At 43.6% G+C, this 17,488-nt stretch overlaps 1 protein-coding gene across 3 annotated transcripts in view; it reads right to left on the reverse strand.

Moving 5' to 3' along the window:
- The window catches only part of DOCK5 (dedicator of cytokinesis 5), a 212,618-nt gene that overhangs the window by 37,543 nt on the left and 157,587 nt on the right, over positions 1 to 17,488 (reverse strand). For all 3 annotated transcript variants that reach the window (XM_059177750.1, XM_059177759.1, XM_059177769.1), the window contains 10 exons: positions 15,154 to 15,248; positions 13,628 to 13,706; positions 11,808 to 11,908; positions 9,522 to 9,580; positions 9,055 to 9,209; positions 8,328 to 8,413; positions 5,977 to 6,136; positions 5,188 to 5,228; positions 4,450 to 4,540; positions 1,122 to 1,241 (listed from right to left, as the gene is read on the reverse strand). In XM_059177750.1, coding sequence (XP_059033733.1) covers positions 1,122 to 1,241; positions 4,450 to 4,540; positions 5,188 to 5,228; positions 5,977 to 6,136; positions 8,328 to 8,413; positions 9,055 to 9,209; positions 9,522 to 9,580; positions 11,808 to 11,908; positions 13,628 to 13,706; positions 15,154 to 15,248 — 987 coding nt within the window. The remainder of the gene's footprint in view (positions 1 to 1,121; positions 1,242 to 4,449; positions 4,541 to 5,187; positions 5,229 to 5,976; positions 6,137 to 8,327; positions 8,414 to 9,054; positions 9,210 to 9,521; positions 9,581 to 11,807; positions 11,909 to 13,627; positions 13,707 to 15,153; positions 15,249 to 17,488) is intronic.

Raw genomic sequence — 17,488 nt, forward strand, 5'->3', positions numbered from 1 at the left:
GTCCTGCTACCTATGGTGTTAGGCAAGTGGTGGCCTGGGTGTGGGGTGTGCACCAGGGGCTGGCCCACAATCTCTAGAGAATGCACTGAAAATCATGGTGCTAGCTCCTGGCACTCAACAGTATTCAAAAAGTAAAATTATGGTTATGGAGAATCGGGCTCTGGGCTGCCCATTATATCCTCCATTGGGTTAAGTGTCCTGAATAACTGATCTTTATTGACTTTGTTAGCCTAATTTATCTATTCATTTGCTCTCCCACTAAAAATACCAAAATTCAAAGAAACACATGGGAATAATAAAGAGTAAGTCATGAGTCATTGTTTTAAAATAAAGGATTTGTGTGGTCTTTATCCTGAGTCTCTGTGAGGGAGCTTCTAAGTCCCTGGAATTTCTCCAGTGACGGGGAGTGTCTTTGTTGTTTCTGGTGGGCCCCTCAGACCACACCTGAATTTATACTAGTAAAAACTCACAGTGGGCCTCGAGATGGTCTCAGAATGGGGCTGGCCTTGCCAGACTGCAGCCCACGGGATCAGAAGATCAGAGCCCTGATCTACATGGAATCAGCCAGACCTCCAGGAAGGAGAGGGCTGTTGGAGACAGAGTTCACTCACATGGCCAAAGGGTCAACAAATGAAGGCTTCAAATGAAACCCCAACAAAAACTACGCATAGAGACCCAGGTGAAATTCTCAACATCTATTTGCTAGGAAGCCAATGTGCCCCAAATCCACTCACAGGAGAAGACACAGGAGCTCTGCATATGCAATGTTCCTAGACCTTGCCCTATGTTCTTCTTCAATTGGCTGGTCCTGATTTGCGTCCTTTAAGACAAAACTGTCATTGTAAGCACAGCACTTTACCAAGTTTTGTTAGCTGTTCCAGCATATTATCAAATCTGAGGGGTTCACAGGATACCCTTCCCAAATTTACTGTTAGTTGCTGATCCATGTGGGTAGCCCAGAAACCCCCGAACTGTGGCTGGTGTCTCAAGGGAGGGCTGTCTGACTGGGGGCTATTTCCTGAACCTGAGGGAACTGGGCTCACTGTGGGTAGTTAGCATCAGAACTGCCCTGCAACACTGTAGCCGATTTCTTCCTTTCCCTAATACAGCCCAATACTCACTTTGCCTTTGTCAAAGTATGATATGATTTCTTGATACAGCTTCTCTTTAAGTTCTTGCTGGGTATAGACATAGTAACTGTCCCTCTGAAGCAAATGGGGTACACAGGGCTTATCGGACCACTGAAAAACAAATAAAAGGAACAAAAGAGATGAACGTAACACGTCAGTTAAGTAAATCAACTAACCAAAGGAGATCCATGTAACAAATATTCAGCCGATAGAAGTCACAGACATATTTGTATATATTTTTGATTCAGCCGTATGTTTAGATTATTTATTAAACACAAAAATTGCCCCACCCCCAAAATAAGATGTATGTCAGTTTCAAAACAAGTAACGCCAAATGAGCCACCATGTGAGGCACTGCTGTGAACAGTAGTGAAGGGGGCAGAGGGCTGCCCAACACACCTGCTGGGCACTGAAGGTACCACACGGACAACAGGATGAAAGAAAAAAATTAGAAGTATGAAAATGGGAAGGAAGGGGTAAAACTATGACCGTGTGCAAAGACTGTATTCTTCATAATCCATTTCTTCACATAGCATGCCAACTGAACAACTATCACAGATAATGAGAGAATTAAGTAGCGGCATAAAAATTAACAAATTAAGCAATAAGACAAACCATAAGTGACTCTTAATCTCACAAAATAAACTGAGGGTTGCTCGGGGGAGGGGGGTTGGGAGAAGGGGGGTGGGGTTATGGACACTGGGGAAGGTATGTGCTTTGGTGAGTGCTGTGAAGTGTGTAAACCTGGTGATTCACAGACCTGTACCCCTGGGGATAAAAATATATGTTTATAAAAAAAATTAAAAATTAAAAAAAAAAATTTAGAGGTGGGTTCCCAGGAATAGATAACCGTGTTGAAGAGGTAAGACCAGGACTAGAATAAACCCCAAATGAGAGGATATCCAGGGGGCACCTGGGTGGCTCAGTGGGTTAAAGCCTCTGCCTTCGGCTCAGGTCATGATCTCAGGGTCCTGGGATGGAGCCCCGCATCGGGCTCTCTGCTCAGCAGGGAGCCTGCTTTCTCCTCTCTCTCAGCCTGCCTCTCTGCCTACTTGTGATCTCTGTCTATCAAATAAGTAAATAACACTTAAAAAAAAAAAAAGAAGATATCCAGGTACAACGGGAATGTACTTAAGGCTACTGAACTGTTCACTTAAAAATGGTTCAAACAGTGAATGTTAAGTTCTGTGTATTTTACCATAATTACATTAAAAAAGAAAAGATACCTAAGAATCAACATAACAAGGAATATGCAAGACTTCTACACAAGAAAGCTTAATACATCATTGAAGAGCAGGAAAGCAGACTTGAACAAATGGAAGTCCTAACATGTTTTTGGATAAGAAAATGCTACTCCATAAACATGGAAATTCTTCCTATATCAGTGTTTTAATTTCATGATTCCAAAGTCTACATGGAAAAATAAATACAAAGAAATAGGGCAGAAACCTCTGAAAAAAGAGCAGCAATGAAGAGTAACTACCAGGTAGTGAAACGTACCACAAAACAGTGTGGTCCTGGTGCGTGAACATACAGAGCTCATTCAGACCATGCAAAAGTGTATGCAATCTGGTAAAAGACTTGCCTTGTGTACATGATAAAGATGGAATATTATCCCAATGAAGAAAATATGGACAATACTTAATAAAAAGCACCCCTAAATTCAGTAGCTAGCTGTGGGGGAAAGCTGCATCCACATCTCAAACTTTATGCCAAGCTAGAGTTTAACTCTCTGAGACAAAAAGGACCTACAGTTACTGACATACCAGAGTCTCTCTGTGATCAGACCCCGGTCAACAAGCTCTCCTACCATCCCAAATGCAATAAGCTTATTAGTGCCCTGAACCTGAACATGAATTGTGAATGGCTGCCCTGAGAAGTGGTGAGGCAGGGGCCTCCTGTTCTTAATGACAAAGCTAAGAACAATGCACATGCCTTATTTTAGTAAAAAAATTAAATTATACCAGAAAATTAATTGCTAGGGGCAAGAATGGCGACAGGGAGATGTAATGGGGGCTACTGTCATGCTCCAGGGGAGAGACAATGGACCAGGACAATAGCAAGACGATAAAGAAAAGTGGATAGAAAGAAGAGACAATCAGGATCCCTAAAAGATGTCTGCACTCCCGTGTTCACTCAGCATTGTTCACAGCAGTCAAGACACGGACACAGCCTAAGTGTCCAACAATGGATAAAGAAGGTGTAGGATATATATGCAACAGAATTCCATTCAGTCATGAGAATGAAGGAAATCCTGCCCTTCTGGGCAATGTGGATGGACTTTGGGGTGCTACAAGTGAAACAAGCCAGACAGAGAAAGACAAAGATTACCTGGTAGCTCTTCCACGTGGGCTCTAGAAAAAGCCAAACACATGAAAACAGAGGGCACAGTGGTGGTTACCAGGAGCTTCAGGGTGGCAGGGACACTGGGGACATGTTATTTGAAGGGGGCAAGTACAACCAGAGCATAAATAAATGTCAGACACCTAACACACAGTGATTACAGACAATACCGTACCACAAACTTCACATTTTCTGGGAGACTAGATCTTAATTGTTCCCATGCCGAAAAATAAAAAAGGCAAGCATGTGCCTTGCGAGAGGAGTTCACAATCGCTATTGGTCTGTGATTCTAGCTCGGCCTCGATGGGGGAGGGTGAATACAAGATGACAACAGGTATTTACCTGAGCACCCGGGTGAAGGTGCTTTCCCTTTAGGAAAATGGGAAGAAAGAAGAGGGTAGGAAAGGTTCCAAGAGCACCATGGGGAATGGCAGCTTCTGTCACTGCTGGGAGAAGTGTGAGCTATTAGCCGCTCCAAGACTGTGATGTGGAAGGAACAGTTCATACACAAATACAAAGTTAGTGGACTAGTCAGAGCTAGAAATCATGACTCGGGATCCATGACACGTAGGTATATTTATATCCCTGGCACACAACTCTGACTCTGTAAGAGTATAAGTAGGGTAGTGCTACTAAATTCATTTACAGCTCATCTCTCGGCAGTTCTACGATGATTTTTTACATACATTAATCAATGTATATTTTGTTTCTTCAATGAGATTGTCAGTTACTGGAGGCCTGTAAGCTGCGCTCTGCTTCCAAAGGATTTTTAAACAAATGATAACTGACATTTTCCCCACCCTAGCAGAAAATAAGCGGTGCCTCTTTAGAAGGCATACGAGTGCTCTTGGATAGAAGGATCTCCCTTGAATACGGCTCCTTCCCATCCAAAGTCATGAAGCTGCAGGATTTGGTCCCAAAGGGCTTGGACAGGGGACTTCCACGCCGTGGAAAAAGACACGCCTGACCCACTTACCTGCAGAAGCTCGGCATGGAGGAGGAGGGTGTAGGCAGCTTCTGTGTAGTTTTCAGAGTCTCGGTGCAAATCTCGCAGCTTGTACAAGTACCTGGGCAGAAGGGGAGGAAGGGGGGGGCACTCTGCCGCTCTGGTTCAGCTCATTCCGCAACCGCACCGCAGCCTGCTTCCCTTCCGTCCTTTTTCACAGACTAAGGACTCCATCACCTCCTGTCTCCTCCTCCCTCCACCCCTCTTTGCTGCTTCTTGTCCGCGTGTCTTTCCCACTCCAATGGCTCTATTTTGTACTCTTCCTTTAATGCAGTGGTGCTCAATTTTTTTTTTTTTTTTTTTTAAATGTCATGGACTCCTTTGGGAAACCTCTCCCCGAGGAAATGCATTTGGTTAAAGTCCGAGTCTGTTCCACGCTCAGGGCTTTCAGCATCCCAGGCTGACGGTCCCTGACACAAGGCACTTGTCCATCCATGCCTCTGACCTATACAGCCTTTCCTGACTGCTCTGGCCAGTCTTCCATCCTTCCCCGAAATGCCAACACCATCCTCCCTATGCGCTCCCTAAGGCTGGACTTACGCATCTGTCTAAAGAGTTTACCTTTTAGGGGGAGGGGGCAGCTCTCCTACTTTTTTAGTGTCTCTCAAAGCAGCAAGCATGGTGTTGGGACTTAGCATTTGTTTACTGAAGAAATAAATAATAAAGCCAGGACATAAATGGCAAAAGCAGAAATCTCCTCCAGCTTACCTTATGTATATGTCCTCTCTCTTCTTCTCTTTATAAAAATTCTACCAAAAAAAGGGGGGGGGCAGAAATACCAATGTAAGTCAAATGTTATGGACAAGCTGGCCACAGAAATGGCCAAATTACTATGTTTACAGTGTCACCTTTCCAGAGGCTATTGTTTTCCTTTAACTGCCACAAAAAAAGGTAGTCATCATTTATAAAGTTAAGTTGAAAAATTTTTTAGGACTCATGCCTCTAAAATACACGAGGGAAACCCTCTAAGTGAACAGATAGCCAACTGGTACTTCAGTTAATGGGTGGTCTTTTTTTTTTCTCTCAAAGGGTCAGTGGAGTCAGACTCTTCCTTTCTATTAAGCAGAGGAATGCAAAGCAGCCTAAACTTCTGACATCTGTGGACCCGGCTACACATATCTAGGGAAAGGCAAGACCACAGAGCTCTACCACCATAAGGACTCCACAGACTCTCTCTTCGTGATATAGTGTTTCTGATGCAACATTTCCAACATCAAAGCAACCACATATAAACAAGACAGAGGAAAAGGTGAAGGATGGTCTTCAAGCAAGAGTGGAGCCAAGGGCTTGGGTTTCACTTTCCATCCCCATGTCTGTGGGAGCTGACTTCTGAGTCCAAAGCTGAGTCAGCAGTTCCAGCTGAACTCGGTAGGATACAGACTCCATACAGGTGGCCCCTGGGTAGCTTTGGGCCTGGGAGATCTACTCAGAGCTGAGCTACGTCTGCAGGGGTGGCCCAGTGGTGCCCTCTCGCCAACCCGGGGGCCCAGCACCTACCAGCACGTTCACAGTACAGCTCATGCGGTTCTCCTTGCTCTCGTCATGCATGATAATGGTTCTGTAGTCCAGCAGGTGCTCTAACAGGCTGCTGACCAGGAATGCAAACACTTCTCCAGAGGTGGCGAGGTACTTATGTTTCCGGCAATGTTCTAGGAGGCTGGAAGAGTGGACACAGAAACAAATGCTGCATTTGCATATTATCTGTCATTCCAGCACCATTAGTGAGCACTGTCCAAGGTTCCGGCAGCAGGTGGCGCCAAACTAGGAAACACACACCTGTGCAAGGCCATCCCATCCAGGGCTCCACTTATGCTGTCCCTCCAGGTGACTCAAGTCCTACATTGTCTTCAGGGCTTTGATTCAAGTCCCACTGTCATTTAAAATCCCAGCCCACAATGCCCATCTTTGAACTTCTATCTGTACTTGCTTTTTGCTTTTGTATTTGTCAATACCACAGAAACAAGAACCTTTGCCCAGAAGGTTTATGTATGCTATCTGATCAGTCTACTGAAACTGAAAGGGACCATCTTTTTATGTCTTCATTCTCCCTGAAGCCTAGCACTTCCCCCTAGCATCCTGCGGGCATTCTGGAAAGGCCTGGATCAGTGCCCAATCTAGAGGACACAAGGAATCTAGTATACATCCACACGTGCCTCTTCAGATGAAAGTGTTATTTAGCAACGGCAACAACAGAAATGCAAAGTTGTAAATAAATAAGCTGAGGATAAATTTTTGATCTAAACCTTCTCATGCTGGACCCAAATATAGCAAATCTACTCTACAGGGGCTTCTTGGATTTGATAACTACAAAAAACTCAGAGAACAAGATAAAAAAAGAGAAAGAAATAGATTCAAAGAATTAGCCCAGACTTTAGAATTATTCTTGAACATTGGAGATTTGTATAGTCATATTTTTATGAGTTAGTGATTCAGGAAGAATGGAGGAAAAAAAAAGAATTTACAGTGAAAAATCAGCTTGGGGCTTAAAAAAAAAAAAGGTAGTTTATCATTTGTAAATTGTGTGTGTATATATATCTGTACAGGTATGTAATTTCTCCATTTAATTCTTGTATGAGATCCAAATTACAAGAGTGATAATGTGGGGTTTGAAACTCAAACAGGTAAACTTAATGGAAACAGGATAAAAAGATCAACGGAACGGGTCTTGTCATCCACGAAAAGCAAACTAAGAAAGAGTTCTCATTCTTGAAAACATAGCTGAGTCATCAATTCAGTTCCATTTCTGAGCACCCAGTGTGCTCTGGCTCCTTAAATCTTAAAAAACAAAAAAGAAAACAGAGTTGGGAGTCCCTGTGCCCACGCACAGCCTAGTGTGCATCACTTCCACGAAAGAGATGGACAACAAAATGACAGAGACATACGCCCAATCAACAGGTGACCAGCTGGTCGGTATCCCAGAGGCTAGAGAATCCAAGAAATGGGTTGTCACAGGTAGTGAGCACTGGACAATGGTGGACTGAAGATGGTGGCGGTGACCAGCACAAACCCACAGTAGTGACGCCCCGTCAGTTCGGGCTCAGTAACAGACACCATGCTTAGGTGTCACCTCATTGAGTCCTCAATCAATACCAAAGCCTGTGGGCCATCCATGTGGATGAAAAAACGAAAGCCATCAGAGAGGTCAGAATACTGGTCCAAGGTCACACTCCTGGGTTATGGCGAAAATGAGATTTGAGGGTTTCTCTAATTCCAACCCGCAAGTGTTATTAACTGCCTTTTTATGTTGTGATCCCATACATGCAAAGGAGAATTCAGAGGGCAGGAGGGGTGTGCGGGGTATGTGTGTGGGAGTAGGAAGTGGAGGTGACAGTGGGAACACAGGAGGGAATGGAAACGTCAGACGCGAGGGAGGTGAGTAGGGCAGTGCAAAGACCAGCCTGGCTGGAGATATGACAGGTGTTCTTAGAGCCCGTCTACAGGCCAGAAGGTACTTTTAAAGGTAAAGCAGACTTTGAAATGTTTTTATTTTCCTTTCTCCTGTAAAAAGGGGCTTTGGAGCCATAATTAGAGGTACTAGCACTTTTGGTGAAGTTCAGCGATTCAAACACTGGGCAAAATGCCATTGCTCGGTACATCTCCCCTTCTCCTCCATCTGCTCTGTTCTCGAGGGGCCAGGCTGGCCAGGAAAACACGGACATTTGACTTACTCAGACAAACAAATGTCAGCAATGGATGGTGGAAACTCCATTAACCCCACTGAGGACCATTTGTGGTGGTGACCCCTGTGCTTCTGGGACTTCTCAACTCCTCTAGAAGGGCAGCAGAAGCTGTTTCTCTCCACCACTAAATGATGTATCAGTTTGAGACTTTGTTTCTGAAATACTCACAGTTTCTCCAGAAGGACCTTGTATTGTTCATCTCCTCTGCCTCCTTCCACCTCTTGGTCCAGCTTAGTGATCAACTCGTTCTCAAACTGAAATCAGGGTCAGAATGTCACAGGAGAATACCAGGTATTCTTAGAAGAGGGCACATAAGCCACACAGCCAACATTTCTAGATTCGACCCAACCCTTTTACTGAACTGCGAACACTTGCCAACATATTACAGGGAAAGATCATACTTCATGTCTTCCATTTATCAAGTGCCAGGGCCCTATTGAAACGCTCTATACTAGACTCATGTTACTTTGTCCTTTGCTTTACATTATAGGAAATACAACAGCCTTTCTTCCTTTGAAGGAGACGTCAAAACACGAGACCACTTTCTTTGAGGGAGACCTCAAAATAAGAGACCACCGCATGAGTTTCTCAATCCCCAGCACTATTTTCCCAGCTATACTGCAACAGGTAGAACTAAGATGCGTGATGTCAAATTTTAATTACCAAGAGATGCAATGCTGTTTGAGGAAATACATGGAGCAAAAAAGCCGTTTCTAGGCCATGGGATAGAACATCCATTCTGTCTCTAAGTGTTTTACAAAATGTAAAATGTAAACAGTTTTTAGACCAACTTGGATTTGTATTACTCTGGCTACGGCTCCCCTCTAGAGAGAGAAAGTAAGCAAGAGCTGCCTATATATCTACGCATTTGGAAGACTCCAGTTCTGCCACTTACCATATGGAAATTACCGTTCCCGCTGAAGTTGAACTCACACTGCATCATGTCAAAGAAAATGGGGATGGTGGCTTTCCGGAGCTCAACCTCAGGGGTCAGGGTGACCTCAAGAATGGGACCCACCATGGAAGGGATAAATTTAATTTTGTGGGGACCTGAAATGAAGGTAAATGAGGATATTAAAAAGTGATTTCACTGGAAGTCAAGCGTCACGATGTTCCTCCAAAGGGCCAGAAGAAAAGAAAAAGGTCATGGGGTAAAATCAACTCCATTCAGAGGTGAATGACTAAATGTTACATTCTGATAACACGTGGATGTCACAATGCAAGACCTACAAGTCAACTTTCACTTCTAGACACATAGACCAAGAAATCTCAGGGTTACTGGGAATTAGATCAGAAGAACCCATCACAGGGAGCTTATTACACAGGACTTGTGCATGGGCCAGTTCAAGGTCACACACTCACCCAGGTTATACCACATGTCCCGGATTCTGAAGCCGATCTCCTTTCTCATGTCCCCGTACCTAGGAAGATCATCAACAAGAAAAAGATCTGCAGTGGAAATCAGTTCATATATTAAAATGATGAGGTGAGTAGGAATGGCCTGTTGCCCGTCTCGGTCACGTTTATGACAGGTCTGAGGCAAGGTCACTTTACGAGATACAGTCAACACTGAAAAGAACTCCCAAAGAGAACTGGGCTACATGGAGAGGGGGGCTTTACTAGCAGGAGGGGGCCACATGTGAACACTGAAAAATAACTTAGAAACGAAATTGTCAAACTTACTGAAGGGAGAAGGTGGGGACTACTCTGGCCACTGTTAAGCAAAGAAACAAAACAAAACATACCAAGTGCTAATGAAAAGGCAGAGGAATGAGGTATGATGTAAATAGTCAAGTGACTGATGTCGGACAAACATGCTGACTTTACGTATTTTTTATTTGAGTAACCTATCCACACTTCAGTACGTTCTTCAAAGTACTCACACTGAGAGAAGCTCTAGATACACCTTCTCAGCACTCAGGGGTACTGTCCCCAGAGGGGTGAAAGTTGGTCCTTAGGGCACAGCAGGCTTACTGTTCTTATGTGTGAAGTACAAATCACATAGTACTATATGTGACATGTAGCAGACCTGTGGTATTAGTATTTTGGGGGGGGGGGGGTGTGATTAGGAAACCAATTTCTGAAAATGTTCTTTATAGGAGTCAATAATGAAAAAAGAGAGAGAAAGAGAAATGGTCATCTAGACAGTCGTTCATGGCTGGAGAGTAATCAAAATCACCCGGATATCTCTTAAAGAACACAAAGGCCTGAGGCTACTAGAAACAGCGTGGGTCAAAAGTAGATATGGCCAACGTTCCCTGGGAACTCGAATGAGCACCTATGGCCCATCCTACAACCGCATTTCAACATTTTCTGCTCACTGCACCAAACACGGTTTTCAAATTCCTCTTTTGTAAATGCCTTCAGAAACCAGCGTAAAATACTTATTTGAAAACTTCCCGTACAAAAACAAAACAAACTTCTCTTACTATTCCTATATAACAAAACATCTAATTTTATTATTTATATTAGGTAAGCATATGTACTCAATGTCAGGCACGTAATAAACAATACATGGTAACTACTTCTATTCATTAATACTGTTGTTGGTGCAACTTCTACTAAAAATAAATCTTGAAAAAAACTGATTTGTGTTTCTGTAACATTAATAAAAATGCTTTCCCAAGGTGCACCTTTGCCCATATGCATATATATTTTATATAGCCTGTCCATAGTTGAACCTATCAAAACCAGAATCATTAAGCCTAAGTAGCCACTCTGTTCACCAGACTTGGGGTCAACTAACTTTTCCTTGTTTAACCAAATTAAATCCATCCTTAAGAGAAGTTATGTCATTTATGATAGTCTAAACAATAAGCTTAAGACGTCCATCTTAAAAATCAGTTTTGTCTCCATACCTACCCCACAGGGAAATCCATAAAACCGGTTTTACTTTTATCTTTGAGATTTAAATCTCAATCTCTAAACCACCAATCTCAGTGTTTTAGGGAGAAACCAGAGGTAAACAAATACCGAATAATTTGCCAAGAATCCCAGACATCCCGGCAAGAGAACAGAGCTCAAATTTCACAGCCTTTAAGTGACACATTTCTCATGTTCTATTTAACTACACAGCCTTGAGTTTCCAGGCTTTCTGTGAACTCTGAAACAGACCGGAAAGGAAAGCGATGAAAAGCTTCCCTAAATCTCTCATCGCTCTTGGTCATACGTCCACACTGAATTCCGAGCCAGGAATCTGGAGGGATTTTTAGGGGATGTGTGAGTCCTGGCTCCTTTGCTGATGCGATGGAGAGGTGAAACAGTATGGCATGAGAGAGAGAGGTGCTGTGCCGGCAATGTGAGCATGATGCCGGCAGATAGGCCACTGTTTGGGGAAACGGGAGTACTAGCCAGCCCAGGTGCCTCCCCAAGTACGGATTCCAGTTAAGGAAAATTGTGACAGTTGGGGTGCCTGTGTGACACGGTCAGTTAAGAGTCTGCCTTCAGCTCGGGTCATGATCCCAGAGTCCTGGGATTGAGCCCTGCATCAGGCTCCCTGCTTAGCCAGAAGCCTGCTTCTCCTTCTCCCTCTGCCTGTTGCTCCGCCTGCTTATGCTCTCTCTCTCAAATAAATAAAATCTTAAAAAAAAAAAATAGGAATGGAAGAATCACCTTGCCAATCTTAAGCAAATTTAAGAGGACACTTACTTTTTGACAATTTTGTTACGCTTGGCTTGAGAGAAGGTTTCAAGCTGAAGGGATTCGTGGGTGAGAAATGCTACTGCCAAGTGGAAGTAATTGTTCCAGAGCTGCTCAAAATTTATTGTGTGGGAGAAAAGGAATGGAAAATAACATTAATATGGGTCAGAGTAAAACAGTGCCACATGGTAGACATTTACTCACAGGGAGTAAGGAAAAAAACAAAATAAAATCCACCAGGCCCCATTTTCTATCTCATGTTTCAATTATTCAGCCCTGAAAGTTTTAACACTTACTATTAAGGCTTTTTTTTTTTTTTTTTTTTTAAATCCAGACTACTCTATTTGTCTTTACTCCCGAGATAAGGCAAAACTGCTGCCAAGAAGAACACCTATTTATAGTAAGTAGTTTGGCAATATGTATCAAAAGCCCCCAAATTCTGCCAAGCTGCTGAAATGGTAAATACTTTAGGACTTTATCCTGGCAAAATAATCATGGGTATTTAAAACTATTTAAAGCAAGGAAGGCCTTTACAGTGTTATTTAAATGACAGAAGATGGAAACCATCTAAACGTTCACAAGAAGAACTCGGTTAAATAAATCATGACTGTACTCAGCCACTAAAAGACCTGTGAAAACATTTAGTGTCATTGAAAAGATGATCGAAAAAATCATATTAATGTTGCCAAAGAACTGCACAGCTTGACTGCATCTTGGCATATATATGTAATGTCTAACCAGCAAATACAGACACCCCACTGTAGCTCACACAGACACACACACGTATGTATATATAAATGCGTATCTAATCTCCTCTTCTGACAACTTTCTACAGTTCACAGATACAAACAAAGCCACAGGACAGAGCAAAAGCACATCACCAATGAACTGTGTGCCCCATGGGGGCGGGGACCTTGTCTGTCTTCCCCAGGGCCTAGAATGGTGCCCTGTGCCCAAAAATACTCTAGTATTTGTCGGATGAATGCAGGAGGAGCGAGGGGCCACCTGTTTCACCCAAGTGTGTATATGAGCCTCCCCTGAGAAACGAAACCACGTGCAGGCAGAGAACTAACTGTCTGCAGGCACACGTGTGTATGTGTATTTGTGTTCATGGCAACAGCAGAAGGCAGGACTTTTTGTCTTTCTTCTTTTTTTTTCTTTTTCCTTAGCCATATTTTCTACTAGTCTTTTTTAAAAACAAATATACAAACAAAAACCTGTACTATAGGGTACCTGGGTGGCTCAGTGGGTTAAAGCCTCTGCCTTCGGCTCAGGTCATGATCCCACGGTCCTGGGATCAAGCTCCGCATTGGGCTCTCTGCTCAGCAGGGAGCCTTCCTCCCCCCCCCCTCTGCCTACTTGTGATCTCTGTCTGTAAAATAAATAAATAAAATCTTAAAAAAAAAAACCTATACTAGTTGGGGCACCTGGGTGGCTCAGTCAAGCATCTGGCTTCGGCTCAGGTCATGATCCCAAGGTCCTGGGATTGAGCCCCACATCAGGCTCCTTGCTCAGCAGGAAGCCTGCTTCTCCCTCTCCCACTCTCCCTGCTTGTGTTCTCCCTCCCTCTCTCTCTCTGTCAAATAAATAAATAAGATCTTAACAAAACAAAACAAACTGTATTAGTTATACACACAGAAAAAAAAAAAACTCGACTTGATTGTGTCTGGAGGATGGAGTGACAGGACTGTGTGCTTTAGGGAAAGGAGAAAAAATAAGAAAACTGTGCTTGAAAATGATAACATTTGAAGTGACTTTTTCCAAAATGCCACAGTTGTTTCGCTGTGGCTGAGAATTCAAGGAGCCTCCTAGGTGAGTAGCACGCTTACCTGAAGTTCGAAGCTTGCCTGATCCATGAAGAACTTCGTGAGAACCTCGGTAAATTGATTTATCGCACGGAGGAAAACTCTGTGGGAGGAAAATATCAGATAAAGAAGGCAACTTTCTGCTCTTCCAAACATCTCCCACCTACGGGAAAAACCAAAGCAATCTAAACCTGGACTCGGCAACATGAGACCATCAGCTCCACTGAGGTCATCAAAGACCAACGCCAGCGCAGATGGCCCAGGACACTCAAGTGCAGTTTCTAGAACGGTCTACAAGAGTCACTCAAGGCTGCATCACAATTTAGCCACTTGAGGGTAGAGCTGGGATGACCAACCAGGTCCCCGGAGCCTCAGGGCTCCTCAACCCTATTGCGATGCTTGTCTTTCCAAATCTAGAGATACTAATGAGAGTTTTTCTTTAACCTGTATGTAGAAGAGAAGGGTTTTTCTAATCAGGTATGTGGAGTTAACAATTGTTAGAATGATTTACTTTATTTACTTCTTCCAAAAAATTCTGAAATCTTAATATTATATATATCATGTAATAACTATGATATAATGATATATATTATATATAATATGATATGATTATATATTATATATTATATGTACAGTTCTGAAATCTTATATATATTTATAATTTACATATATTTATAAATGTGTGTGTATGTATATACACACATACACATAAAATTCTCAAACTCTGAAAAGATATATGTATTCAGCTCATTTTGCTCCCATTCACTGAGTATTTTTATACTGAGTGAGTATACGGAGTATAACAGTATACTGAGTATAACTGCAAGCACTGGCTTTTAGATTTTGCCTTGAAAGAGAGGGTTCCTGGTCTTAAGATGTTTACAACTTGGTGAGGGTCACTTGCAACCTATAGATCTAACCATGACCCAACAAAGAAGAAGGAAAATTCGGCGGAGGGGCTGTCAAAGGGGTACAGGACATCAAAGGAAGAGAAGGCCACGTCCGGGTCAGAAAGGCTTCCTCTGGAGATGGCATTTGAGAAGGACGCTCAATGGTGGCACGCCGACAGCCAGGGCCTGGTTACGCGGGAAGGCACTGCGAGTGGAAGCAGCAGCCCAAAAGGAAGCACAGAACATGTTCAGGGAGCAGGGGAATGCAGGCTGTCTATCGAGGGAAATAGTGGAAGGTAAGGGTAGAATAGCAGGGTGGCCCAGGCCACAGACGCCTGTCCTGTCATGATGATGAAGGCCACAGGGAGCCACGGAAGGGCGCTATGGGAGAGCCAGGGAGGAGGTGGACAGGAGGGCAATGAGGAGATAATACCTGAGCGAAAAGCCTGGGACAGGACAGCTGCAACAGCCCAGGGGAAGGCAAGAACATGATCCCAGAACCAGCATCCCAGGAACAGGAGGCTCCTTCCTACTCTACAGAGCATGGCGTCCCACCAAGAGATTTAGCAGCACTCCCTGAAGGTCAGATAACTGGTCACCTGGTCACAAGAACCAAGTACTCAGGGTCAAAGGCCTCACACCTGGCCCAGGGTGTCATACCGGCTCTGAGTCAAATTCATGACCATCCAGTCTTTGGCATAGACATTCTTTCCAATCAGATCCTTAAACATGATGAAAGTCTCCATGAGGAAGTCCTGCAGAGAACAACAGAGGAACATCTGGGGGAAAACTAGGTGACAAGAGGGAGTGCAGCTTCAGAACAAGATGTCCCTTGCCTACGATTACAGCCTATCTTTTTAATGAGGGTTTTTAGGGATCCAACAAGAACAGAAAAGTTGTCCACATTTTATAAATGATAAAACTGAGGCTGTGAAAAGGTAAAAGAGTTGCTTAAGGCCATAGAAACTGGGCAGTTGGAGAGCGGGAAAGAGAACTTGGGGTTCTGGACCCCAAATTTAGAGCCATGGTGTTTTTAGGCCTCTGCTGCCGAGTTTGTCCAAACAGATCTACTGCGCTGAAACTGAATTTATCAGCAATTGTGATATTTCTTGTAACTCTGAGCCCAATTCTCCTTTATTATTATGAGAACAGAAGAAACCTGCTATAAATAAAAAGCAAAGTCATGATTCTTCCTATTCCAGGAACATTCCCATGGTAGCCCGGGGGAAGGGGCCTAAAGGGTCCTTCCAAAGTGTCAGCAGCAGTGGGTCACAACAACAGTAATAACTAATAACAAAGGAACACGCAGCTCAGTATCTGCAGAACAGCTCTTCGACTCAGAAGGGGACTGTGAGCAAAAAGCAACTTAGAACAATTTGGACTGAAATTCAAAGCTAAAAAGTTTTGAAAGCTTTTTATTTTTTAGTTAGTTAAATTTAGACATTTTCCACTTGGATTCCTGAGTTGAAAACCCAGGCCAATTGCTCTGGCACTAAATTGTACGGTTCTATCTCATGAGTTACATCATGTAGCAGAAGGAATGCAGGAGTTGGGAAGCAGGCGACCTGGGTTCTATTTCTAAGGATGTTCCTCTGTGACGGTGGGCAAGATGGCCGACTTCCGGCACTTGAGACATCACACAGCACCGGGAATGGGAACAAACCTCGCTGTGACGAGTGTGTCACCCCTGACTCTTCCCACAGTCAATGGAGCGTCAAACTTTTCTATCCTCAAGATGGCCATATTTCATGAGTTCATGAGAAATTCACCAATTTCTCAACTATTCTATTAACTCTCTCAAGTCAGTAAGAATCTGTGGTTTGTGAAGCAAGGATTAAATTTAGAGGCTGGTTATTCACTCCTGATGCTGATTCTACATTCAACTCTTGGTAAACTAACTTAATCACAAAGAGTGATGGTATAATAAAGGTAATTCAGAGATTGTCCCAGGCCTTACTTGATCTCCCACTTCCCAAATTCTTCCAAAGGATTTACTCAGAAGGCAGCAGGAGGGAGGGAAAGGACAGTGGGTAGCTATACCCCTCAGGCTTGCCCCTGGTAACCATAGTTCCCTCAGGTGGATACTAATCCTTTTTAAATTAGATAATACAGGGGAAGGAGCTTACCGTTGTACTGAAAGACAGGAGTTAAACCTGTTTATTTTTGCTTACTCAATGGAGCCAAATTGGCATGAGCTTGAATTTAGTATGACTTTCCTTCTTCTACACTTTCCGAAGGAAGTTTTTAAAGAGTTGCTAGACTATTTTGGGGTTAACTTTATTTTACACGACAAGAATAAAATTACTCCTGTAAATAGCTAGCTGCCTAGGCATTAACCTCAGGCCAAGCACAAAGCTTGGTGATTACCAGGTGTTCACCAAATTGATACCCTTTTACATTAACCTTTGAAATAGGTGGCGTCTTATAGACAAGGAACCTGAGCTTTAGAGAAGTTAAATAGCTGGCCCAAAATTTCACAGAAGGAAGCAGAATGGCCAGAATTCAAACCCAGATCCGGATATTCGGGCTTGTGTTCTTAATCTGACTCCGCCTCCTGCCTGTGGAGGAGAAACGCTGCTACCTCAGCTTCTACCTCCCCCGTCCCCTTCTCTGTTCCTAATTCTCTTGCCCCTGGTCTCTGCAGGCACACAGACACATCACCTCACTGCAGGTCCCAGCACCAGGCTGCCTGCCAGAGCGTGGCTTAACTGCAGACTCATGGAGGTCTCCAGATTAGGCCGCCTGGTTCACTGAGTAGGAGTAGATCACTGGACCCACTACTACCACCATTACATAGTCTTACTATGACTCCCACTACTGTTCAACAGCACTTTCTTCCTTGTGTGTTTTTCCATCATGTGGACCTCACAGAAAGGAAAGTGACTGGCAGAGAAGGAGCTGGATACCCTTGGGTGCACAGGCCACATACTACCAGTACCATATAGCTACAAAGTAGAAAATCTAGAGCATAAAGAAGACTGGAACATGCATGGAT

The sequence above is a fragment of the Mustela lutreola genome, chromosome 1, assembly GCF_030435805.1.
Source record: "Mustela lutreola isolate mMusLut2 chromosome 1, mMusLut2.pri, whole genome shotgun sequence".
Taxonomy (NCBI): Eukaryota; Metazoa; Chordata; class Mammalia; order Carnivora; family Mustelidae; genus Mustela; species Mustela lutreola.